This window comes from Taeniopygia guttata, chromosome 12 (assembly GCF_048771995.1).
Source record: "Taeniopygia guttata chromosome 12, bTaeGut7.mat, whole genome shotgun sequence".
NCBI classification, from domain to species: domain Eukaryota; kingdom Metazoa; phylum Chordata; class Aves; order Passeriformes; family Estrildidae; genus Taeniopygia; species Taeniopygia guttata.
In genome coordinates, this window is record NC_133037.1 from 550,458 (window position 1) to 575,541 (window position 25,084).

The following is a 25,084-nucleotide window of genomic DNA, read 5'->3' on the forward strand; positions in this document are numbered from 1 at the left end:
TCTGGAGCAGCAGCTCACATCCCCATGGATTAGTGATTGCTGTATCTGAGACAAGCTAGGAAGGGAGGAGAACTCTGAGGAAATTCAGTGTTACATGGAACTGCCGAATTGCTCGGTCCCTGGAAAAACTAGCTGAGCCAAGTTAGGGAACAGAAACAGCAGCTGAAATAGTTATGCCAAAAATCCTCAGTTGGCTTTGCTGGCCTGGTTGAACAGGGCCTGGGGCAACCTGGGCTGGTGGAGGGTGTTCCTGTTCATGGCAGGGTAGTTGAAATTGGATAATCTTTAAGGTCTCTCCCAACATAAACCATTCTGTGATTTACTTGCCGCACAGTACAGCTCTGGATTTTGCCCCTACATCAAGAGAGAAGAGGCATAAATTAAAGTAGGCATATAATTGTTATGCATATCATTAAAAATAATATAGAATATTTTTTAAAAAACAGATAAGGAAAAAATGCAGAGAAGGGGGAACAGAGCAGAGCACATGAGTTGGGCTCTTTGTTTGCAGGCAGTGCTGGTCCTGTGGAGGCAGGGGCGTTACTGCCCTGCCTGTGAAGTTAAGGGGTGGCTGGCAGGGCACCCAGGTGCTCAGGTGTTACTCCAGGGTTCCACTTGCTCAGGTCCGAGCCGTGGGCCTGGCTGAGCTTTGTCTTGTGCAGGTTCAGCCTTCCAGATAGCAGAGGGACTCGAAGCTGCTGGAGCCACAGACCACTGTATGCATTTCCTTCTCCTGGAGCACAAACTGCCCCCCGGTGCGGCTTGGGGGGGGCAGGGGGAGGCACAGAGGTATTTGGCTGCTTCCATGGTGTTTTGGCCAAATGTGCTTGCTCGAGATCCAGGAGCCGGTTTGTTTCTCAAGCTGAACACTGGGATATTTCCACCCCTTGCAGGGTGTTAGCAGACGTGATGAATTAATGCTTGGGGAGCTCTGAGCTTGGCAGATGAAAGGCGCTGCGGAAGGGCTGGGATTATTAGTTGTGGTTCTAATTTATTTGCCATCAAAGGGATGAGAGGGGTGAGAAAATGCCATTTGTTCTGGGGCTGGGAGCATTGGTTTGAAGTCTTTTTTTTCTGCTTTTTTCTTTTCCCCTCCCCATTGTGTGTTCCTCTGGGAATTGCGTGGAAATCCCTGCTCCGTCTTTTCTTCTCTGGGCACCCGTGTGTGAAGCAGCCGGCACGGTGCTGATCACCAGGGACTTCAAGGGCTGCAGTGTGTGCGGGAAGTGCCTGCCCTGGTTTTCGGGAGCAGCTGATTTCTGGGCACTGCAAATCCCCGCCGGCTTCAGTGCGAGTCTGGCAGCAAAAAGAGGGAAGCATTTCACATGGAATTCTGTCCTAAGAGCAGCTGGCAATGCCCCGAGCCCCTCTCCTTGGGCTCTGTGCCATTCAGTGCTTTGCCTTGTAGTGGCTCGGTTTTGTGTGCTTTGGGAACTCCCACCCTTGAGCAGCGGCAGATATTTCCTCCTGGTGCTGTTTTTTGTAGCAAAGTAGCTGTGATTTCAGGGGGTAGGAGAACACGGGTGAGGGCTGGGAGGTGCTGGGGAACGCACAGCCCGTTCCCAGGGCACAGGGCTGTGGTCAGCGGGTCAGGGCAGGAGTGCTGGTCCTCCCCAGTGCTGCGCAGGGGTCCCGGCCCTGGTCCCTGCCCCTCTGTGTGGCAGCCCTTCAGCTGCATTGTTCCAGCTCTGGGGTTTCTGTACAACCTGGGGTGGTCATATGGGTGTTCGTGCTGAAACTGTCTCATGGGAGAGACTTGCAGCACAGAATGAGGTTTTGCCCCAAGCAGCAAATGGAAATCCATCCCTTATCTTTTTTTGTGTGGCTTGTTGATTTTTTTAAGGCAGGTCTGTACCAGTCTGTAAATGCCCATGCTCTCAATTAATGTAATTAGAAGCTAAATAGAAGCAGGATAAATGGAGGGCTGTGACAATTTGATAGTTTTTACAAGACTGCTCATTATTGTGCATGGGTTTTCACAGGTTTTAAAGACTAGGAGGGACAGTGGGGCTGGGAATTGGCCCAGTGTAGCTTTGCTGCTGGTTTTAGCAGAGGCTGAAGCAAGCACAGCCTTGCTGTGATGTGATCTGAGCTGAGCAGTGTCACCTCACGAGCATGAGATGGCTTCTGAGGTAAGAGCTGCTTGTGGCACCACCTGAGGTTTTGCGTTTCACTTTGAGTTTATCAATATGAATTTCAAGAAGTATTTCTTCACGGAAAGGGTTGTCAGACACTGGAACAGGCTGCCTAGGGAAGTGGTGGAGTTACCATTCCTGGAGGTGTTCAAGGAATAGCTGGACATGGCATTCAGTGCTTTGGGCTGGGTGACAAGGTGGCGATTGGTCACAGGTTGGACTTGCTCAGCTCTGATGGAGCTTTTGGGGCAGCAAATCCCTGTGCTGGTATGATACTTGACATGCCAAATTCAGTTACAGTGGAGACAATGTTTAAAACCAGTTTCTTGTCTAAAGTACAGTATTTTGGCAGCAGTTAACTCCAAGTTTTATCATTTTCCCCAAGAACACGTGAGACTGGTCAGCAGCATGAAGAGCTGCTCCATGGTGGGAAGCAGGCAGCTGCCCAGGCACAGAGCAGGATGTGCACGCACTGCAGGGCACGGTGTCCGCTGCCACACCTTGCTTCAGCCTCCGCCTGTGTTTGAGAGCCTTGCACAATGGTTTGGGAGTGTCTGTGTGACCAGAGCCTCCTCTGTGTTCCTCAGTGCTGCGATCTGGGGTTCCACGCCAGCCTTGCTCGGACCTTCAGGACGTACCTGTCTGCTGAGTACAACCTGGAGACGTCCCGCCACGAGGGCCTGGACGTCATCGAGAATGCTGTGGACAACCTGGACGCGCGGAGCGACAAGCACACCATCATGGACATGTGCAACCAGGTCTTCTGCCCGCCGCTGAAGTTCGAGTTCCAGCCGCACATGGGGGATGAGGTACCGTGCTCGGCCGGGGCTGCAGAGGGGCCGGGCCTGGCCCTGCTCTGAACCATCCCTGTGGAGTTGTTCTGACTGCTTGCCCCTCTCTGCTGCCTTCACACACTGCCATTCGTGTTCCCTTTCCTAATGAGGCTCTTGGCTCGTTAGGGCTGCTCCTTTCAGGCTGCCTCTTGCTCCACGCCTGTCCCAATTAGGGAGCCCCTGGTTTGGCTCTGTCTGCCCCACAGATCTGCACAGGGAGCTGTGGTTAACCTGCTGTAACTGGGAGATGGCAGAGGGTGCTGGCCTGGGTCCAGGGCGCTGCTCATGGGACACACGGCTGCACAACCTCTCTGGAGGCTGCCAGGAATGTTGTGGGTATGGGAATGTGTGTCTGGTCCATGCATGACCCTGGAATGTCTCCTGTCCCAGGTGTGCCAGGTGAGCGCCCAGCAGCCTGTGCAGACCGAGCTGCTGATGCGGTACCACCAGCTGCAGTCTCGGCTGGCCACCCTCAAGATAGAGAACGAAGAGGTAAGTGGTGGGGTCTGTGGGCAGTGCTGCTGAGCCTTTCTTCCACTGGAGCTCTCCTGGTGTGCTCAGGTGTGGCGCTCCTCCTGTGGCAGAGCTGGAAGTGCTCACAGACTGCAGCCAGGGCTCAGGAACTGCCTGTTGAGTGGTTGTTTAGGCTCAAGACGTGCCCTTTTCCTGGTCTGCCTCAAGCCCACGCTGTCCTGTTTCTGATAGGTACGGAAAACGCTGGATGCCACGATGCAGACCTTGCAGGACATGCTGACAGTGGAAGATTTTGATGTTTCAGATGCCTTCCAGCACAGCCGCTCCACTGAGTCAGTCAAATCAGCTGCATCAGAGACCTACATGAGCAAAATCAACATTGCCAAGAGGAGGGCCAACCAGCAGGAGACTGAAATGTTCTATTTCACTGTGAGTCTCAGCTCAGGCATACAGGGCACAAAACATTAATTGCCAGGGCTGAGGCCCAGTTAAGTGCTCATTAGTGAAGAGCAAGAACCAATTCAATCTCTTTGAGTACTTGTCTTCTGTCAGATTTGGGTCTGGAATGCATTTCAGTGGCAGGGCACTACATAGGGACTGACAATCCAGTGCCTGCCTTGTTTTTCTCTTTGAAGGAACAACTGGAGCAGCCAGAGGAGATTCAAAACTTATGAGTGGAGTAGGAGGGGCTCAGAGCAGGGCGCAGACTCCAGATGGACTCATGGGCCCGTGGGCCACCATCCACGGTCTCTTCAGGACTGTGAACTGTGAGCCAAGTCCTCCTCTCTAGCCTTTCCATCGTAAATTTGCCCTTGGCCCACGGATGAGCTGAAGCCACTCACATACCAAGGAAGGCACAAAAGCTGGGCTGTGCTGTGTGTGCCTGCCCTGCAGCTCTCATGCTGCACTCCCAGGCAGGGCCCAGGTCTCTCTTCTGGTACCTGAAATACAGGCAAAGGCCATGAGTTCACAAGTCTCCCTCATTTCAGTGTGGGTCACAGCTTATGGTTAGCAGCATCTTGTGATGTATTACATATGCATAGACGAGTTTCTACTTTCTCTTAATAATATTATTGTAAACTGGGGGGGAATTAGCAATTTTCATTTGGAATCGTGCTTGGGATTACTTTAATGCAGAGATTTACTTTTTGCAGAGATTTTGATCTTTCCCATTCTCTGTCTTCCATTATTTTCCATCTCTTGTCTCCCTCTCTGCTCTTACCTGTGTAATGCCTTGCTCTGGAGTGTTCCTGGGTGTCTGACAGCCTTGCTGGGGGGTGGCAGTTGTTCTGCACGGTGTCACTGGCTGCATGGGCACCTGGCAGTCCCTGGCAGTCCCTGCCTGCGAGGGCTCAGGCACTGGGAGCTCTTGCTTGCCACTGTTGGTTTGCACAGAGGCGAAACCTTGGCAGTGCAGGGAAAGCTGCTTTGACTTCCTGGGCTGTTCCCAGAAGCCTGGCAAAAGAAAGCCAGCTTTGAACTCTTTGTCCCTCCCTGTGTTCCTGGGCAGGAGGGGCAGCTCCAAGGAGACCAGGCTAATAAGAGCATCAGGGCAGTGGCTGGAGCAGGGAGAAGTGATCAGACCCTGCTGAGCTCTGCGGAGCAGCCTGCAGCCTCCTGAGCCCCCCGGCAGCAGTGAACATCCATCAGCGGCTGTGGTGCTCAACCCACCCATTTGTTCTTTAATTCCAGAAATTTAAGGAGTATCTGAATGGCAGTAACCTCATCACGAAGCTCCAGGCTAAACACGACCTGCTGAAGCAGACTCTGGGAGAAGGTGAGTTGGGGTCAGGTCCAGGGAGGATCCTCCATCACCTGAGAGGGTTTAAACCATGTGTCACCCATCAGCCTCCCGTGTGTGTTCTCCTGAGTGGCTGTGCCTGGCTGCTGCTGCTCAGGCTGACCAGTGACATGCAAACCCATCATTTCCTTGGATTACTCCTCCCACTTTTCTCTGGGAGTGCACATAGAGAAATCTCTTTGAATCTGATACTGTGTGCCGAAGTGCTGGGTTACTTCTCCAGCAGTAGAGATTGCCACTCACTCCCACCCTCTGCCTCTTTCCTTCCTCTCCCTCTAGATTTCTAATCTCTCTTTTAATGGTGGGGGCACCAGGTGGCCATCTCTCCTCCCCAAATGCAGCTCCTCTCTGCTGGAAGCCTTTCCTTGGGGTGTAGGAGCCAGCAGTGAGGGGTGAGCTCCTGTGCAGCTCTGCTCTGCAGTCCTTTGCTGGTGGCTGATGTGGAGGGATGATGGGATCTTGTGTTTCTTACAGGTGAAAGAGCTGAGTGTGGAACAACCAGGTGAGCACTTTCCTCCCGTCCTTGCTCCTGGGAGGGCTGGCACTGGCAGGAGGGTGTGTGGGAAGGGGGGTTTGCTTTGCTACTGGTGCAGCTTGGTGGGGTTCAGTTACCCACCCCAGCCCCGCTGTGCTGGCAGTCCCTGTGCCCCACATCCTGCTTCCCAGCTGCATGGCCCGGGGTGCTGGGATCGGGGGGGTGGCAAGCAGCCCTTGGTTCTGCTCAGTGTGGTTTCTGGCTGGCTGGCTCTGCTGTGCCTGGATGTGCTTTATCAGCACAGTGCAATGCCCTGGAGCGTAGCTGAGGTGGGGTTGTGTTCAGACAGGGTGACACGAAGGTGTACACTCACTTCCTGCCATCCCTCTTCCTTTGAGGAGTTTAATATGTCCCTGAAATCCTCTCCCAGCTCTGGCTGCTTTACCTGTGAGTGCAGAGCATGCCTGTATCAGACTTCATCCCTCTGGGGCAGGAGATAGGGCTGGGGCAGATGTGACAGAGAGGAGGCTTTGATCCGTGTCCAGTCCGTGAAGCATCTCCACAGAGCTGCAGTGGCTTGCTTGGAGTGTGCTGGTGTTCTGACACAGGCCAGCAAAGCCTCCAAACAGCTCCCTAGAACATGCACAGCCTCTCTGCGTGTCAGCTTGTTCCAACCTTGTTTGTGTTTAATAAAATTTATAATGCCAGCAGAAAAAAGCTCGGTTCCCTGTTAGAAGTGGTGAAGCAGATGGTGCAGCCTGGGCTGCCTTGCCAGGCAGGAAGGAGGCTCCTTGTGCCCGAGTGGCATCAGGGCTGGGCACCCAGCAGGGCCCCGAGGTGCTGCCAGGACAGAGAGGGACCTTCAGGGAGCAGGGGCTGTGCAGTGTGGCACTCTGAGGAGCAGACATGGCCCTGCTCCCTGGCACCCTGGGGCCCAGGAGTGAGCGCAGGGCCCTGGCTGGGGGCTGCAGGCACGGTCCCCGCAGTGCGTGGGGCAGGGCTGCTCCCAGGGGCAGCATCACCTCTGCTCCTCACTTACCCCTCAGAGGAGTGGCTGGGAGCTGTAGGAGTGTAGAGTCAAGTTGCTTAATTAGAGGCATCTGATTAAGGAAGCAGCAGACCCCTGCTGTCCCCTTTGCAGTGAGCTCTGTGTAAAGTGTCCATGTCTGTTCCATGAGATCTCCTGCATGGAGGCTCCCAGCACCCAATTTTGTGTGTGTTTGCAGTCATGTTCTCTTCCGTGCAGACATCAGTGCAGCCTGGGCCAGAGGGCAGGGCAGAAATCTGTTTGGGATTTTGTGGTGTGTTTCTCCTTTGTCTAGATCTAGAGACTGAATGCCCTTCATTGTGCAGGGGAATTGGACTGGGAATAGCAATAATGCAGGTAGCACTCCAGTGTCCTCAGTACTGCACTGAAACCTGTCACAGGCAGTGGGAGGGTCATCCCCATCCCTGGATTGCAGGCAGAAGTCAGATACAGCAATGTGTAGGTATTCCCACTGTCCTCATTGTGGCCTCTTTCTGTCAGCAGAATGAAATCTGCTTAGGAGCAAACAGGAGTACCCCAGCGTTTTCTGGGGTAGCTGTGGTTTATTTTGGATGTGTCTCCTCAGCTGCTCTTGGTGCCTCTTCAGGCCGAGCTGGCAGTGGTGGGAGGCAGGTGTTAGATCCAGCTGCCCACCAGTGCCCTTGGTTCCCTGCTGGAGTGGTGTCTGTGTGGGACACACCCATGTCAGTGGCTGGAGCTGCACATCAGATCCTCAGAGGGCCTCTTCTGTTTGATTTCTTATTCTCAATTATAACCTGTGAGATCTCACCCTGGCTTTGCATTTATGTTGGTGTTCTGTTGATTTATTTTGTTCCATTTTCTCCCAGGCCCCCATGTCTTCCCCCTAAGCCACAGAAAATGAGGAGACCTAGGCCTCTCTCAGTCTATAATCATAAACTCTTTAACGGCAATATGGAAACATTCATTAAGGTACTTGCTGGCTTGCAGTAGGAGTGTCTGTGAACGCTGGGAATGGAATGGTGGCTTTCCTGTCCTGGCTGCTTGCCATCCTCAGGGGTCCCTCTGGCCCATCTGCACCCAGCTGGTGTGGCCAGCCCGGCTTTGCCTCGGTGATGATTTCTCTCCGTAGCTCCCCTCGTGCGTTCCTGGTGTTCCTGACCCTCAGCTGTGGGCTCCAGGCCCACCATGGCTGGTGGCCGTGTGCACTGTGAGGCAGTCCTGGCTGAGTGTCCTCACTGTCCTGCTGCTGCTGCCCATCCTGGGAGGAGAGATTACACAAGCTCAGCCCAGCCCTCACAGGAGCAACAGACATGCCCCCCTTCCTCTTTTTGGTGGTCATCCATTCTTGTGGCCAAGAAGGAAGATAAAATTACCCCAGAAAGTGTTTCCCACTTTCAAGGGCTGTCAGCCTGGGGTAGAAATCCTGCTGTAGGGGTGTCCATGTTGGAGGGCAGACAGGTGACCCTCAGCCTTGCACAGAAATGCATCAGTGACAGCCAGCCCAGCTGGCTCAGCCCCTGCCAGCTGTAATCCTGCCCTGGAGAAAGCTTCAGTGAAAACACTTTGGGAAGCTGTAAGGACAAACTGCTGGATTAGGTGACTAATAGGCATCATCTGGCTGGGGTTTATTGCCTCCAGCTCAGCCCTAAGCCCGAGGGCAGTGTCTGTACACAGCACCAGCACAGGGAGTACTGGCCCTGCTGGCAAAGCCTGTAATCCCGTTAGGATTTGTGATTACTCCTGATTTAAACTGGTTTTAAAAAAGTAATGCTCATTAAATCCCAGCCTGTTCAGCACTGAGAAGGAGGAATTACCTGCTGTAGAAATCCATCTGAGCAGGAGGGTCTTGTGCTAGCAGAGAGCCTCTGGGGGACGGCTGCCTGCCCTTGGGGTGTACAGCCTCACAGCAGCTGGGCCATTGGCAGCTGCCAGGTGTCCCCTGGTCACCAGTGCCCCCTCAGAGCCTTGCCTGTGCCCCAGGCGAGGTCTGTCCCTCTCCTTGGGAGGGCCCCAGGCTCAGACAGGAGGAAATCCGTGAGGCTGTCACCGCAGGTCGCTGAGGCTGGGGTGCAGCGTGCCCAAGGGGTTTGGGAGGGAGGGTGGACATCCCAAAGGCCTGTGTTGGCCCTTGCTAAGCTGCCATTGCATTTGAGCATTCACGGCCTCCGAAGGAGATGCTTACCTCTAACTGAACTTATCCCTGCTTAATCTGTTCTCTTTTTTCCACTCTGCTGCTTTTTTTGTGCTCAGAGGAAGGAGGAATGCACGAGCGAGGAATCAGGTACTTACTGGAGACCCATCTGTGAGACAGAGGGAATTGCCCAGAGATGCTCTGCTGGAAAGCCACCAGAATCCCAAAGAGAAATGTGAACACTTGGGCTGTCAGACACGGCCTACGGTCCCCTTGAGCTTCTGCCACAAGGGGCCTGGGAAGAAGCCAGAGTCCACCTCTGGTTCAGACTCAGGCACTCCATTCCATACCCAGTGGTGTTTGTTGGGTTTTTTAGCACCTGCTGACAGTGGCTCTTTCCTTTGGTGGAAATATTGTGGTAAGCTGTGTTACAGGCAGCTTATTCCATCAGCCAGGTATAGCACAAGATTTATTTCAGCTCAGCGTTCCACCTTTGGGGTGGAATAGCTGTGATCCCTCGTGGCAGTCTCCTGTCTGAGCCAGACAAGGAGCAGCAATGTTTCACACCTTAGTGACAGCTTTCTCGGGCGTTTTTGGCTGTACTCGGTATCCTCAGCGCTCTTTGATGGCTCCGTGTTTGTAACACCTCCTTTCCTGCCTGTCCTCTTACTAAGCTCCACAGCATTAATTTTCAAATCTCTGGTTTTGAAATCTTTAATACATTTCCCATGCTTTGTTAGCAACAAACTAGTAACTTTTTTTCTTTTCCTTTCCTTTCCTGAAGGATTCAGGACAGGCCATTCCACTTGTTGTAGAAAGCTGCATCCGCTACATCAATCTGTATGGTGAGTTGGCTCAGTACAGCCCCAGGAACCTGCCAAGGAATAAAGTACTTCATTGTACTGTGGGCAGTGGGAGCCAGCAGAGACTCCTGGGGTGCCTGCACTCCGTTCTCATGGGCTCAGCTTAGAATTCCAGTGGCATCAGCTGCCTGGCCAGCAGGGAGGTTTTACCAGCGCGTGCCCAGGTTAAATTGTTCGCTCGGGCACGAGCCCTTTCAGCACCTCGATCTGGGGGCCTTGGTTGGGGAATATGAGCAGAAGTGAGGTGCAGCAGGCTGTCCCTGCTTGGTCCAAGCCTGTCTGGTGCATCGGCCCCGGGTTCTGCTGTTGTGACCTGCAGGTATTGCCTAGCAGTTCCAGAAATCTCTCCTAAAGCATTATTCTCTTCCAGGCCTCCAGCAACAGGGCATCTTCAGAGTCCCTGGCTCCCAGGTGGAGGTCAACGACATCAAGAACTCGTTTGAGAGAGGTGTGTAGCTGGGGAGTGCAGGTGCAGCAGGATGCCCTGCCTGAGCAGGGGTCCTTGTGGGAGGTGGCGTGTGTTGGGTGCATTAGCCAGTCTGTAAAACCTGTGTTAAAGCCCATTGTGCTGTGAGACATGAACAGGTTTTATCCCTTCTGGTTTCCCCGTGTTGTGTCTGGCAGTAGTGAAGAGTTACCCAGGGAAGGAGTATGAGAAGTACAGGGGTATGTGCAGAGGTTTTTCCACAGTCATTAAAAACACAAGAGCCATAAAAGAGTTTGCTGGGGACCCTTGTTCATCCTTCCTGCAGCAGTTTGCCAAGGGAGGCACAGCATTCCCTGCACCTGGTGCCAGTGCTGGCTGTGGAGGTGCCAGTGAATCTGCTGAGAAAATCACACTCAGGATGCCAGGGCAGTGAGAAAGGGAAAGCAGTCCTGCTGTCCTGAGTGGAGGGGAGCTGGGACAGGGACAGTCCTGCTGGGAACAGTGACCCTTACTCCTTGAGCAGCATTGGAAGATCAGGATGAAGGTGGATGGGCCAATGGATAAGGCAGTGTTAGGATTGTCAAAGGCTGGAGGATTTGCACATCCAGTTTAAGATTAATTAGTATCCAAATCTCGAGGGCACTGAAAGCCTTCCACAGATTTAAGTCAGTACAAAGCTATCCAGAGCCATTGGGTCCATTCCAGAGGTGCACTTGTATCCTCCAGCCAAGCCTGTCTTCTCAGCCTCTCACTCAGTGTCCTTCAGACCTCCTCAGCTTTCTGGGCTGGTGCTGTAAATGCAAAGAATGTGCTGAGCTGGAAATGATGAAGGAGAAACAACCAATATCATCCTTGTCCTCAGGAAAGGTTTGAAGTCCCCCAGTAAAACTAGTTTTCAGGAAAAATCAGCATTGCCATTGCAGATAAGGAGGGTTTCTGAACCCTGGGAAATGTGGGTGTTCCACAAGAGGAAAACCCTTTGTGTTAGTCCAGCTTGATGGTGATGCTGGGTACAAAACCTTTTCTGTGGGCAGGTGAAGACCCCCTCGCTGATGATCAGAACGAGCGAGACATTAACTCAGTGGCTGGAGTCTTGAAGCTGTATTTCCGAGGACTGGAAAACCCCCTCTTTCCTAAGGAAAGGTTTCAAGATTTCATATCTACTATAAGTAAGTACTTGTGACAGCTCTCAAGAGAAGCACTAGATGGGGGCAGGTGCCCCCGAGTTTGCAGACAGGGGTTTCTGCTGTGAGGAGGGTGGCAGGTGGGCAGTGGGGTTGCTAGGAAAGGATGTCAGGAGTGTGCACTGGCAGCACTGGCAGGAGGGAGAGGGGAAATTTCTTCTCTGGGGGGAGCAAAGGAGGCACAATGACCTTGAAGTTTCAGAGGTGATGGAAGTGCTTCCCATTCTGGCTACAGGGTACTTTCATGTTACAGGAGAGATGTTGGGGTCATTCAGGGTTGGGGTGTCTCAGCTCCAGGGGCACCAACGGGGGAATGTCTGCTCAAGGCTTTCACTCAGCTTCACTGCCCGTGGTGCTTTCCCCCTTCTGAATGTGCATGTTCATAACTGCTGGGCTCTGGTGATGCTGAGGGAGACAGGTGACACCTGGAGGGCCCTGGCACAGGGATGGGCTTGTGCCAGAGCAGAGGAATGCATTCTGATCTCCCAAGAACAGTTGTTTTATGTGGTAGCTTTAGGACATCCACTGTTGCTATTCAGTTTTGATGTGTAAAGCAGCACAGCACTCATGTGAGACACACAAAGGAAGGTGGTTCTGCACCAGTTCCATGCCTGGACAGGGAATTGCAGTTTGGCTTGTGCTTTCTCTGGCTGCCCTCCACAGGGGCTGCAGAGCTGGAAGCCTGAGGGCACAGTCTGGGAGAAGGGGATGGGTCCCCTCTGGTGCCAGAATGTGCTTGGTGACGTGGCTGCCTGTGTGCTTGCAGGTAGGCTTGTGTTTGACCATCCCTAACTAATGCAAACATGCACAATTTATTAAGCTTTTGGGAATTTTTTTGCAAACATAATCTGTTAATTTTCTGGGTGCTATTTTCTTATCTTTCTTGTTAAAATGGGAAAAATAAAGAATCTTCCTTTTCCCCATCTTTCTCTTCCTGCTGCTCTTGCAACCTTTTGATTAAGGATAGCTTTAAAATAAAGTCCCTTGTTCCTGTTAAAAATCTGCCCTGAAGTGCAGCTGTCTGTGGCACACAAACACAGGCTGCACACTTGGTGTCCCAGCCTGAGCAGGGTGAAGAGCTTTTCCTTTTACTCTTGGCTGTCCTGGTGTGTGCAGTGGCCATTGCTACCCTGTTAATTCCATGTGCTCATTGAAACATTTTGCTCCAGGAGAAAGGCAAGTGTTTTGAGAGTTTGTTCCTCTGTGTGTCAGAACAGATATCTATTGATGTACGGGTTTATCCAGTTTGTATTTAGTTGGGGTTTTTTTAAGGAATATGCTCTTTTGTAAAACCAAACTGAAGAATTAGAGAGCCCAGCAGGCAATAATGGGATAAATCAAATGGAAAAATTCCCCATGTGAAATACTACAAAGCTTTCCATCTTGGTATTGAGGCCAGATTTTACTCAGAATTTTGATGAAATGGCAGCCTAGCCACATGTTGTCAGTGAACTTTATTGTGATTAGCAAATGGCATAGTTTGACCCAGAACAAGTGCCTCTGTGTGATGCGCCTGCTCTAGAAAAGCTCTGGTGCTTGTCCTCTGCTTCCTGTGAAACAGCAGCCACAGGATTAACTCTCTAGAGGATGCAGGGGTAGCTTAGGGCAGGACAGCCCCGAGGCACCCCTTCCCTTGGCCTGGAGCTGGTGTCTGCTGGCAGCTCCGGGCTCTGCACCCCTCTGGAGTGGAGAGCAGCGACTCTGAAAGCACTGACTCGGCACTGGTTTGGATAACTGGTTTCCTAGGAGCTTCCAATTCCTGTTCTGAGCAGCAGGAGACGGGAACGGAAGGGCTCAGAAGGATCCAGTGCATAACCCAGAAGGGTAACCTGAATAAAAACCTCATTTAAAAATCTGCCCTAGAAAATCAAGCAGTGCTCTGTTTTCAGTGCCACATTGACTCAGGCTTTTGAGGAACAGATGAGTTGTTGAGGAATGAAATGAATAATGCATAAACATTTATTTTAAAAATAAGCCCAGGGAAATGTCTTTATTTGCTGTTCGTACTGCATGTGAACATTGTGAACATACAAATTCTCTGCTGGAGGAGCAGTCCCCCATTCTTTTCCTGCACCTTAGTGCCAGATTGACAGATGACCTCTGGAGACAGGCTTTTGTTTTCCTCACTTACTGGGCCACTAGATTTGGAACAAGTCCCCCTGGTGCTGAGCTGTTTGGTCCTGAAAAGGTTTTTAAGGGTGCTTTCTATCCCTGTGTTCCAGAAACTGAGAACCCTGCAGAGAGGGTGCACCAGATCCAGCAGATCATCGTCACTCTGCCTCGGGCTGTCATCGTGGTCATGAGATACCTCTTTGCTTTCCTTAACCAGTGAGTCTGTTTTCCTGCTTCACCAAGTTCCCCTTGCTGTCCCCTTTGCTGCATGAGTCCCTTGGTGTTGCCAAGGGAGCCGTGCCCGGGTTCCCCCCGGCCTGGCTGTGCTAGGACAGCTCGGTGGTGGTGTGTCCTGGGGCGGTGGGCTCCGGTGGGAGCGGGAGCGCGGCACGGCCGCTCCTCACTCGTGTGCTTGCAGCTTGTCCCAGTACAGCGATGAGAACATGATGGATCCCTACAACCTGGCCATCTGCTTCGGGCCCACGCTGATGCACATTCCTGACGGGCAGGATCCGGTGTCCTGCCAGGCCCACGTCAATGAGGTCATCAAAACCATCATCATTCACCACGAGGGCATCTTCCCCAGCCACCGAGAGCTGGAGGGGCCTGTCTATGAGAAGTGCATGACCGGAGGGGAGGAGTACTGGTGAGCTCTCTGCAGGGTTCCTGGGCACAAACATCATCAGGCCCAGGGGCTCTTACACACTGAACCATCTGATTTAGTCTTACCAGTCAAAACAGGCAGTTTCACCAGGTAGTTCATTTTCTTGTGCTGACTCAGTATTTTAAACCTCAGTAAAAAACATCAGAAGAAACTTTGTCCAGGGCAAATACTAATACTGATGAAGAATTTTTTGAGCTGCAGATCCACAGAAGCCTGTTCAGCAAAACACAATTTTAGGTAAATTCTTTCCGAATTCCTCCTAGGCTGGAAATATTGAGTAAAGACCCATGGGTCCATCATAGTTTGCTGGTTGAATGAAATCCCTTGGCCCGAGGTTAACCCAAACCTTCCAGTTCATTTTGGTGCTGGAATTCTAACCCAACATTCAGGTCTAGGTTTAACAAACCAGGATCAATAACGTACTGGAGCTGATTTTCTACAAGTCTCACACATTTTTGAGACCTCACCATGCCTTATACTAGTCACCTGCCACCATCCTTCCTGGTGCAGCAGAGGAGCTAAAGCTCACTGTAAATTGGGGAATGGGAGGGGCATTTAACTTGGTCACTTTGTGTTAGTTTTGCCAAACTCTATAAAGACACAAGAGCCAGCAGAATGTGACATTCTGGGCCTGGCGACCATGGTGCCAGTGTCTGCTGTTCTCAGCAAGTTCAGGGATCTGCTGTGATTTGAAATCAGAGAATCACAAGTCACAGAATTAGTTAGGTTGGCAATGACCTCCAAGACTGGGTCCAGCCTTTGACCAAGCACCACCTTGCTGCCTGGACACATCCAGTGGTTTCTTGTACACCTCCAGAGATGGGCACTCCAGCAGCTCCCTGGGCAGCATTGGTGTGCTGAGTGTGTTGGGAACAGTGTCCTTTGCTGTGTGACAGCCTGGTGTGTTCCTCTGCAGTGACAGCCCGCACAGCGAGCCGGGCACCATCGATGAGGTGGACCACGACAACGGGACAGAGCCGCACACCAGTGACGATGGTGAGCAGGGGCTGTGCATGCACAGAGCAGCAGGCACTGCGAGACAGAGGCTGCACGGGCAGGGCTGGCTGCAGCAGGAGGCAGCGCCGTGCTCCCCGTGTGCCCGCAGCTCCAGCTGCCAGCAGGCGGTTTGGGAAACGCCGCTGGCACTCCACGGGTGGGGAGCCATGGCAGGGCTGGGCGCTGCAAGGGCTGTGCAGCTGAGCACCTTCTGCTTCCCGCAGCTGCTGCCCTGGCTGTGTCCTGCCTTGGCAGAGCACGTCTGCCCTGCCAGGCTGCGGGGAGGAGGAAGGGCATGGTGGGACAGGCAGCTCTGGGCACAGGGGAGAGCATGCAGGGCCAGGCAGCTCTGGGCACAGGGAGGGCATGGTGGGACAGGCAGCTTTGGGCACAGGGAGGGCACAGGGAGGGCATGGTGGGACAGGCAGCTCTGGGCACAGGGAGGGCATGGTGGGACAGGCAGCTCTGGGCACAGGGAGGGCACAGGGAGGGCATGGTGGGACAGGCAGCTCTGGGCACAGGGGAGAGCATGCAGGGCCAGGCAGCTCTGGGCACAGGGAGGGCACAGGGAGGGCATGGTGGGACAGGCAGCTCTGGGCACAGGGAAGGGCACGCGGGGCTGGGCAGCTCCAGGCCTGCTCGCAGCTCCAGGCAGGAGCTGACAGGCCTGGCAGAGGGAGGCAGGGGAGCTGCTGTGCAGCCAATTTCACACTTGGGTGGCCACGTTAATGGCTCCGATTGGGTTTTCCGAGTGATTAATTGTGGTGCCAAGTGTAGGGCAGAGGAGCAGCTGTATTTTGTGGATTTACATATTCCCTCTCCCCCTTGCCCTGCATACACTCCCTGCTGGTAGCCCAGCGTTGTGTCAGGGCTGTGGGAGCCCTCCTGGCTCTGACTCCTCCAGAACACTCTGTGTGGATCCTCCTGTGGTGTTCCCAGACACTCTGCCCTCGTGTGGGGAGTGCTAAGGTGGGGAACATGAATCTGCTGAGTGCCTGGTCTGTCCCAGGTGGGGCTGGAATGGGGCAAGGGTCCCATGCAGCATCCTCCATGTCCTGCTTTGGTGTCCCTTCCTCCACGAGGGTTTGGTTCCTGAGTAGAGTGTCGGGTCATGCACTGATGGCTGCTGAACCCACAGTCAGTGATGGGGCAGGGCAAGTTTCCACATTTAATGAGAATGGCGCAGATCCAGAGGAACTGGGGGGGCTTGCCCTGTTCTGCTGTCATTTTCTGTCTGCCAGTCTCCAGGTGGGGATTGAAATAATCCTCTGTCCCACATAATCCAGGTGTGCTAATGCTCCAACAGCGGCAGGGGTGGCTGGGGAGTGGCAGCCACACAAGCAATGCACAGTGTGGGTCACTGGTAAATGAGGGAGGCACTGTTGCTGCTTTGCAGTTGTTGCAATGGTTTCTTTAGGATTCAGTGTTCCCCAGCTGGAAACAGATCTGCATAGGAGCCAGGCTCTTTCACAGGCTCCTCAGTGCCATTGGCTGCTCCAGCAGCTCGTGCTGTGACACCCTGGGCTAGAGGCTTAGAGGACCCTGGTGTGCTCGTGACCTTCCAAAGTGAAGTTCTGCCTCAGCCCTCCTGTATTTCAGGCCCTGAGCTCCCAGTTTGTGAGTCACGGGTGCTTGGTAGAGCTCACATTAGGAAAAGTGGGGAAACAGTGAGGCAGAGTGCTGCAGATGGCGGGGTGCAGAGCAGCTGCCTGGCTGGAGCTGGTATCATTATTTCCATGGGGATCCCCAAAGGGGCATTAGTTGCTCATCAATAATTCAGGCCAAACTGTCTCCAGGATAAGGGAGGGAGGAGAAGGTAAGTGGGGTTTGATCATATCATCTGACATGGCTTGACAAAATCTCAGGCTGGAGGATAATGGGTTTCTGTAAGCAAAGGCAGAAAATGGGAATGTGGGTGAGGGTGCCATGTGCACAGAGGGAGATTCCTGCTGCTCCCCATCTGCTTTGTAGCTGTTTGTAATTGTCGGTAGTTTGTGAGTCTGAGAGAGGTCCCAGAAAGGCTGGGACAACAATAAGAGCTGATCAGTCTGAAGACAAGAAGGCTTGTGCTCAGTGTGAGCTGCTCTGGTGAGGTGGCTCTGCAGGGCTCAGCCTCCCCTGTGTGCCTGAGCTGAGCTGCTCTCCTGTGCCTCTCTCCTGTGCAGAGGTGGAGCAGATTGAAGCCATAGCCAAGTTTGACTACATTGGCCGATCCCCACGGGAGCTCTCCTTCAAGAAAGGGGCCTCGCTCCTGCTGTACCATCGGGCGTCGGAGGACTGGTGGGAAGGGAGACACAACGGGGTGGACGGGCTCATTCCCCACCAGTACATCGTGGTGCAAGACATGTGAGTAAAGTGAGGGTTGTTAAAATCACGTACTTGTGCAAGGTCTGCTTCAGTCACCTGAAATAATCAGTCAGTTTTGCAGTTTGTTTAGTGACTTTGGTGAGAAATCTGCACCTGTTCACTTCTCCTTCTCTGTGCATTGACTCCGTTTCTTTCCCGTTTGGGCTGATAAAGACCAGTACTGAACACTGTACCTCAGTGTACCTGGACCCCATCTCTCACTGACTCCCCAGCGTGGTGTGACCTAGGCTTGCCACCAGCCTTGTCACCTGGCCTGTGGGCAGATCCCAGGGCCCTTTGCAAGTGCTGCTTCTCTTACAAGTGCTGTATCTGGAGTCATCCCAGTGCACATTACCGGGGATGGGAGGGCAGGTGTGCGCCGTTTCCACGTTCCCAGTGAAGCGGTGGCCGTGGTGCAGCTCCAGTTTGCAGTGTGGAGCTGCTGACGTGGTGATGCTCAGATTGGCGTGGCTGCCCCGGGGCACAGCCCTGTCACTGCTGTGCTGTGCTCTCCCCAGGGACGATGCGTTCTCCGACAGCCTGAGCCAGAAGGCGGACAGCGAGGCGAGCAGCGGGCCGCTGCTGGACGATAAAGCCTCCTCCAAGAACGACATCCAGTCACCGACTGACCACATCATGGACTATGGCTTTGGGGGAATGATGGGCAGGTAACTCACATTCCTGTGGCCATGGAGGTGTGGGCAGTCGGTGTGTGGGGTAGGGCACGATGGGAGGGAAAGCTCTAGCAAGCACTGCAGGGTAATAGGAGCTTGGAGGGGATTTCATGTGCACTGCTGATGGGGATTTAACATTTACAGAGGATACAGGGGCCCTGAGCAACCTGGGATAGTGGAAGGTGTCCCTGCCCAGGGGGTTGAAACAAGATGACCTTTGAGGTCCCTTCCAACCCAAGCTACTCTTATGATTTGATGCTGTCCCTTTCTTGGTACTGGTTGAAATATTTGTCTTCTCGCCCGAGTCTTCTGCAGCTGGAAGGCTGGAATTTGGTCTGAGCTGAGCTCAGGCTGAGCAGTTGCCTTGCAGTGCGTGGCCAGCCGCGGCGGGGCTGGCAGACGCTGACCTGGTGCCGTGCTGGTTCTTTGCAGGGTGAGATTGAGGTCTGATGGCGCGGCCATCCCCCGGCGCCGCAGCGGGGGAGACACCCACAGCCCGCCCCGCGGGATGGGGCCTGGCATGGACACCCCGCCTCGAGCAGCAGCCTGCCCCAGCAGCCCCCACAAGATCCCCCTCAACAGGGGCAGGATCGAGAGTCCCGAGAAGCGCAGGATGGCGACGTTCGGCAGCGCGGGCAGCATCAACTTCCCAGACAGGAAGGGCCTGGCGGACAGCCACCCGCTGAGATCCACCTGCGGGTCCACCCGGCACAGCAGCCTCGGGGATCAGAAATCCCTGGAAGCAGAAGCTCTTGCTGAGGTGAGAGGGCTGGAAGGGGACCAAGAGGGAGTGCCTGGAGCCCCTTCACCTCAGACACGGCTACAGTGCCCCTGTCACACCCAGCTGTGGTGGGTTGTCCTTGGAAAAGGTGCTCACCCAGATGATGATCATTTTCACCTTGAAGTTTGTGGCATTGCTGGGTTTGGGTGTCCTGAGGCTTCTCTGGGAGAATATTTTCACTCATCATCCTAGGAGCTTAACAGGATGAATTGGAGCTAACTTGATAGTTACTTCCCTTCAGCTGATCCTTTGAATGTTACCTGAGGCTCACTGAGCATTTTGTAGGCATTATAAAATTAAGGACTTGTCTACACCAGGACAGCATTAACTAGAGTGACTTTTCAAACAATTTACTCTGGTGCCTTAAATTGCTTCTCCAATGGTCTTGCTTGATTAAGTTAAGGTGGATTTAGGCAAAGGCCAACTGGGGCCTCTCCATTTGTACAGGAGACCCCAGCACTGCAGCCATAGGCAGTAGCTAGTTCCCTGTGCATGGGCACTTCTGGTTGAACTGGGTTCACCTTCTGGGGATCCCTGTGGAGCCTGGAGGTGGGTGGGCAGTGAGGGCTGGAGCCAGTCTCTCCCCGGCTGCCTCAGGCCTTGTTGCTGCCTCTCGTGTATCCATGGCGAGCTGCTGTTGTGCCACTGGCTCTGTAAACATCCGTGTGTGTCCCTGCCACATGCCATTGTCCTGCGGGCACAGGGGCAGCAGAGGCCCCATGCATCCAACGGAGACTGCAGGGCCTCTTCTGTGAGGAAAAACCAGCCTCAGTGCTGTGGGGAGCTGTGTGGGCAGGCTGGTGTTTGCCCACCGCTCCTGGTGCTCTGGAGTCGTGCCCTGTGGAGCTGGTGACCAAGCTCCTGCTGACCTGGGGAGCACAGGGCACCTTTGTGCGGCCAGTTTGGGCTTCACACCCTCTGCCAAAGCTCCCGTTTTCCTTGGGAGCTCTGAGATCAGAGCCCCCCTCTGCAGACAGGCGTGCCAGGATGCGGGGTGGAGCGCAGGAGGGCAGGCGGTGCCGTGGCGCAGCGCTGACGTTGCTTTGGCATTGCAGGACATCGAGAAGACGATGAGCACAGCGCTGAACGAGCTGCGGGAGCTGGAGAGGCAGAACACGGCCAAGCAGGCGCCCGACGTGGTCCTGGACACGCTGGAGCCCATGAAGAACCCGCCGCTGGGCGCCGCCAACTCGGAGCCGGCCAGCCCGCTGCACACCATCCTGATCCGGGACCCCGAGGCGGCCATGCGGCGCAGCAGCAGCTCCACGGCCGAGATGATGACCACCTTCAAGCCGGCGCTGTCGGCCCGGCTGGCCGGGGCGCAGCTGCGGCCGCCGCCCATGCGGCCGGTGCGGCCGGTGGTGCAGCACCGCTCCAGCAGCAGCAGCAGCTCGGGCGTGGGCAGCCCCGCCGTCACCCCCACCGAGAAGCTGTTCCCCAGCAGCTCGGCAGACAAGTCGGGCACCATGTAGGCCGGGGCTGCGGCCGGAGAGCGGCGCCGGGAGCGGGCGGGCACGGCACAGCCCCGCTGGGTGGGCAGGGGTCAGAGCCCCCGTGGGAGCCTCTGTGAAGGAAACACGAGTGGGGCCTGGGCTGTACGTACGTGCGTGTGTATGTACATAGGTGTGCACACACCCCATCCATGCAGAAACACTTCCCGAGCTTGCAGTCCTACAGCAGGAGGAGACGGCAGGTCTACGTGTTGGCACTGGAGAACGCACTCGGTGTAGAAGTATATATTAAAAACAAAGTGTACAGAATTCAGTGACTTTTTAAAACAGTAGATTTACCTCAGAAACTGGCTCTGAAATGTCCTCTCTTGAGACAGTGGGTTGGTCTGGGTTTCCAAGGCTGTCTGTGTGCACCTGGAAGCTCACGCTGCAGCAGCTATGCGTCAAGCAATACAAGGCCATCCTGGAATTTATTTTCTGTACCTCTTGGCATTGAAAAAAGAAAAGGGGTGGGAATTCAGTGGGGTCTGTTCACTGCTGGGCTTTGGAGAAGAGCTGGAAATCCACACATGACTGTGTCTGACCGGCCAGCTGGAGTCTTTCCAATCCTGAACCCTGAGATGTCTCTTCATGTGCCCGTGGTGCCCTGGCAGCAGGGACGAAGCGAGGTGTGTGCCATGGATGGGAATGGAGTGAAGTGAGTGTCATGAGTGGGACAGAGTGAGGTGTGTGCCATCACCCTCGTGCAGGAGGAGGACGCTGCACTGGGACTGTGGAACGCTGCTTCTCTGCAACTTCTCAGAGTGAGCAAGGACTGGTGACCAAACCTGTGGTAAAGCATGGAGTAACTTACAGAGTTTGGAGATTCTTCATCTCCCTTTCCCCACATGCTTTTTCCTTTTTTTTTTAATCAAAACCCAACCTATGGTCTCTTGAGAGTCAGGCCTGAGCAGTGAGGAGGGGTCTCAGGTCACAGTGGTTGTCCTGCATGAGAAGCATGAGCCGTGTTTGACCGCATCAGATGCAAAACTGATCTGATGGGTGATACTTTGCACTTTCTGTACTGTACCATATAATACAACAGTTTGAGTTTATGCAAAGGAATCTACATTTTGTTTTACCTAGAGAAAAAAATATGCAGAAGGCTGGGGATTGCATGGTCCTGTGTGATAATCCAGACTCCTCTGTAAGCACTGAATCCGAGATGCTCCGTGCTTCTCCTGCAGCTTTTCCTTGTACAGATTTCCATGCAATGCCCCATGGTTTGATTTGGCACTTCCCCATGGTCACCTGCTAATGTCTCCTCATCCTTCCTCCCTGCCATCTCTGATCCTGCTGCTCTGGGCCTGGGTGAAGACGCCTGCAAAGCCCTCCTGACTCACCCAGCGGCCACTTACCCTGCCCGGGGCTTTGCTTTGTCCCCCCTTCATCTTCCTCATCGCCCCAGCACTGCTGCAGCAGGAGCAGCCTGATGGCAGAAGGCAGCAGAGGCACTGGGCAGGGTGGCAGAACCTGTCAGTCCTGCCGTGGCTCCTGTGCTCGGCTGGGGCGCTCCCAGGTGCGCCTGTGCATTCATACCTGCACCTCTGCACCTGTGCATTCATACCTGCACCTCTGTACCTGTGCATTCATACCTGCACCTCTGTACCTGTGCATTCATACCTGCACCTCTGCACCTGCGCATTCATACCTGCACCTCTGTACCTGTGCATTCATACCCCCACAGCTGCAGCCCCACAGCTGCACCCCACAGCTGTGCCCGGGCACGGAGCTGACGCTGCAGGCCGCTGCAGCCGTGGGGCGGCCGGTGCCCGTCCCGTGCCCCTCGCTCGTGTCCCCTCTCGCCCCGCTCTGCCAGCCCTGTAAATATTGCTGTACTTGCTTAACTGCTCGAAAGTAACTGTTAACCTGTAAACTGTACAAAAATAGGCTACAATTAGATAAAGCCAATGCCACTCAACAAATCTTTGCACTTAGTAGGTAGCTCAATGTAAAAATAAACCCAGTAATAATAATAGTAATCCCGAAGGGAAGCGAAGCCGCCGGCGCCCCTCGCAGAGCCCGTGGGGAGCAGCTCTGCCCGTGTCCCTCCCTGCCAGCCTGGCAGGGCAGACGGTGTGTGTGCTTGTCTGTGACCGTCCTTGGCGTTTGGTTCACGTTGGTGTTTATTTCTCCATCATCTCCGCTCCCGGCACAGCCCCTGGCCCTGCCCGGCCCGGCGGCTGCAGATGGTCACCGGGCCGGGCTGGTCAGGGACCTGTGCTGGGGGGAAGGACCCATTTGGCACGAGTGCTGTGTGTCCATTGCCAGTAATTATTACTTTTGTTTCCATTTAGTTCCTGGAGAACATTCACTTTTGCCAGTTTTCTGGTTTTTGTATGCTTTCTGAGATGACTTGAGAGCAAACTCATCTTCATTAGGGGTTTTATTTCCTCTCTCACTTTTGACCATATGGTACAAATCCCAGTGTCTTTCTATTAAATTATTGCCTTTCATTTTTCTTCGTTTTGTTTTGTTGTGGGTTTTTAATACAATTGTTTTCTTATCTTTAAGTGCCTTTTTGAGCACCAAAACAAACAGTTGGAGTTCAGGCCTGGGGGCTGTGCACACATGGGTTCGTCTGGGCAGTTGTGTTGTGCTGGGGGTGATTGCTTTTAAAATCCTTCCATTTTTCTGTTTAATGAAAAGGGAACCAAGACTTTTTGTTGGAGAATAAACTCCCCCTTTGTAATATGGTATTCCAAGTGTAGTTTTAACTACTGTAAATTTAAGGGAAGAAATGTATTTTTCTGTAAGCGAACTTGGCACAAAATTGAACCACATTTGTTGTAGGAGCATCATAACTGGAACTCGCTCATGGTTTGTGAGTGACTCCGATCCTCGGTACCCGCCTGAGGGCATGGACGGCGTGTGGGCCTCAGAGTTCACAGAAATTCACTGTGGCAGCCCACGGCCGAGCTGCTGCCAGCCAGGGTGGGTGGGTGGGTGGGTGAGCTCTGCCCCGGGCTGTGGCTGCGGAGGGCGGCTCAGGGCAGCGCAGGGCAGCTCAGGGCAGCCGTGTCTCTGCTGTGCAGAGCGAGGGTTGCTCTGGGCTTGGCTCCCATGCCAGCCCACCCGTCCTGGCCATGGCCACGGGGCTGAGGGGAGCACGGTGTCATTGTGGTCCTCTCCCGTCCATCCCAGCCATGGCCACGGCCTTGCCATGGTGCTGAGAGGAGCACGGTGACACCGTGGCCCTGCCATCCATCCCAGCCATGGTGCTGAGAGGAGCACGGTGACACTGTGACCCTGCCATCCATCCCGGCCGTGGCCCTGCCGTGGGGCTGAGGGAGCGTGCTGGCACCCCACCCTGCCCTGGGCAGAGCCTCAGCGCCTGAGCGCGGAGCTGGGGCGGCCAGGGCTGCGCTCTGTTCCCTTGGCTGAAGTCCCTGGTAGGTGGTTTCTGTATCCCAGGTATGTTATTTGCCTAGCAGTGTTGTGGTTCTCGCGGGGCGGCAGTAGATGTCCCGAGTCTGATTTGCTTTGCGTGGCTGGGCTGCGAGGTCTGGTGGGGACGGGGTTGGTTGTGCCCGGAGGCCGTGGGAAGCCGCCGGCTGCTGCCCACCGTACCGGCCATCCTCCTCCTCCTCTTCCTCCTCTGGTGTTGTCTCTGTAACGTATGGTGAGATGCCGTCAGCTAGAGTGTCTGAGTGGGTCCTCGTGTGTGCTGGTGATGCCATGTAGATGAAGCCACTGGTTGGGTGTGGACTCATCCTGTTGAATAAATTGCTTAACTTTTCTCAAAAACGTTGTCTGTGGTTTCAGAACATTTTCTGCCTCTTGCCTGTTCTTCCTCCCCACCCTCCTGCACCCCACAGCATCGACCTGCTTGAAGGACCCCGTCCTTAATTACCTCTCCTTAAATACGGTTAATGAGCTCAGCCTCAGGGGAGGTGAATGCAGGGGGGGCTCCGGTCACCACCCACCACCCACCACCTACCACCCTCTCCTCCACGCCGAGAGCAGCTGGCAGCAGCAGGTCCGGTTCTGACACGGCCTGGGACCCACCGCGGGAGCGTCCTGGGGGGAGGCCCGGGGGTGGCTCCAGCAGGTCCCTGGGCAGCGGGCGGTGTGGGGGAGCGGGGTTTGGTCAGGCCCTGGAGGGAGCCAGCCGTGTGCGACAATTGTGAGGCCTCTGCGGGGTCTGCGCCAGGCGTGCAAGGTGTGCCCCAGGTGTGTGCCAGGTGTGTCCCAGCTGTACCCCAGGTATGCCAGGTGTGCCCCAGGTGTACCCCAGGTGTACCAGGTGTGCCCCAGGTGTGCCCCAGGTATGCCAGGTGTGCCCCAGGTGTGCCCCAGGTGTGCCCAGGTGCCCCAGGTGTGCCCCAGATGTGCCCCAGGTGTGCCAGGTGTGCCCCAGGTATGCCCCAGGTGTGCCAGGTGTGTGCCAGGTATTCCAGGTGTACCCCAGGTGTGCCCCAGGTGTGCCAGGTGTGCCCCAGGTGTGCCCCAGGTGCGCCCCGCTCGTCCCGCCGTGTCCCCGCCGTGCCCGCCCGCCGCCAGCAGGGGGCAGCAGCGCCCCGCGCCCGGCCGGGCCGAGCGGGGCGGGGGAACCGGACACAGCTCCGTTTCTCCCCCTTTTCCCCCTTTTTTCCTCTTTTTATCTTTTTTTGCCATTTCCCCCCTTTTTTTTCCCTTTTTCCCTTTTTCCTTTTCAGTTTCCTTTCTCCCTTCCCTCCAGGCAAAAGC

General features: G+C 54.5%; 1 protein-coding gene across 3 annotated transcripts in view; it reads left to right on the forward strand.

The window, feature by feature from the left end:
- SRGAP3 (SLIT-ROBO Rho GTPase activating protein 3) overlaps positions 1-24,142 on the forward strand; it is a 70,986-nt gene extending 46,844 nt beyond the window's left edge. Inside the window, exons 7-22 of one of the 3 annotated variants that reach the window (XM_030283462.4) lie at positions 2,723-2,944; positions 3,359-3,460; positions 3,674-3,871; positions 5,135-5,219; positions 5,718-5,745; positions 7,594-7,696; positions 9,643-9,703; positions 10,092-10,169; positions 11,183-11,317; positions 13,555-13,660; positions 13,863-14,090; positions 15,025-15,104; positions 17,270-17,450; positions 17,969-18,118; positions 18,557-18,884; positions 19,961-24,142. In XM_030283462.4, coding sequence (XP_030139322.2) covers positions 2,723-2,944; positions 3,359-3,460; positions 3,674-3,871; positions 5,135-5,219; positions 5,718-5,745; positions 7,594-7,696; positions 9,643-9,703; positions 10,092-10,169; positions 11,183-11,317; positions 13,555-13,660; positions 13,863-14,090; positions 15,025-15,104; positions 17,270-17,450; positions 17,969-18,118; positions 18,557-18,884; positions 19,961-20,377 — 2,502 coding nt within the window. In that variant the 3' untranslated portion in view covers positions 20,378-24,142. Of the gene's footprint in view, positions 1-2,722; positions 2,945-3,358; positions 3,461-3,673; positions 3,872-5,134; positions 5,220-5,717; positions 5,746-7,593; positions 7,697-8,977; positions 9,009-9,642; positions 9,704-10,091; positions 10,170-11,182; positions 11,318-13,554; positions 13,661-13,862; positions 14,091-15,024; positions 15,105-17,269; positions 17,451-17,968; positions 18,119-18,556; positions 18,885-19,960 lie in introns of those variants that run through there. The other 2 variants (XM_030283463.4, XR_012057869.1) reach the window with 2 other exon arrangements.
- Positions 24,143-25,084: the final 942 nt, after the last annotated feature.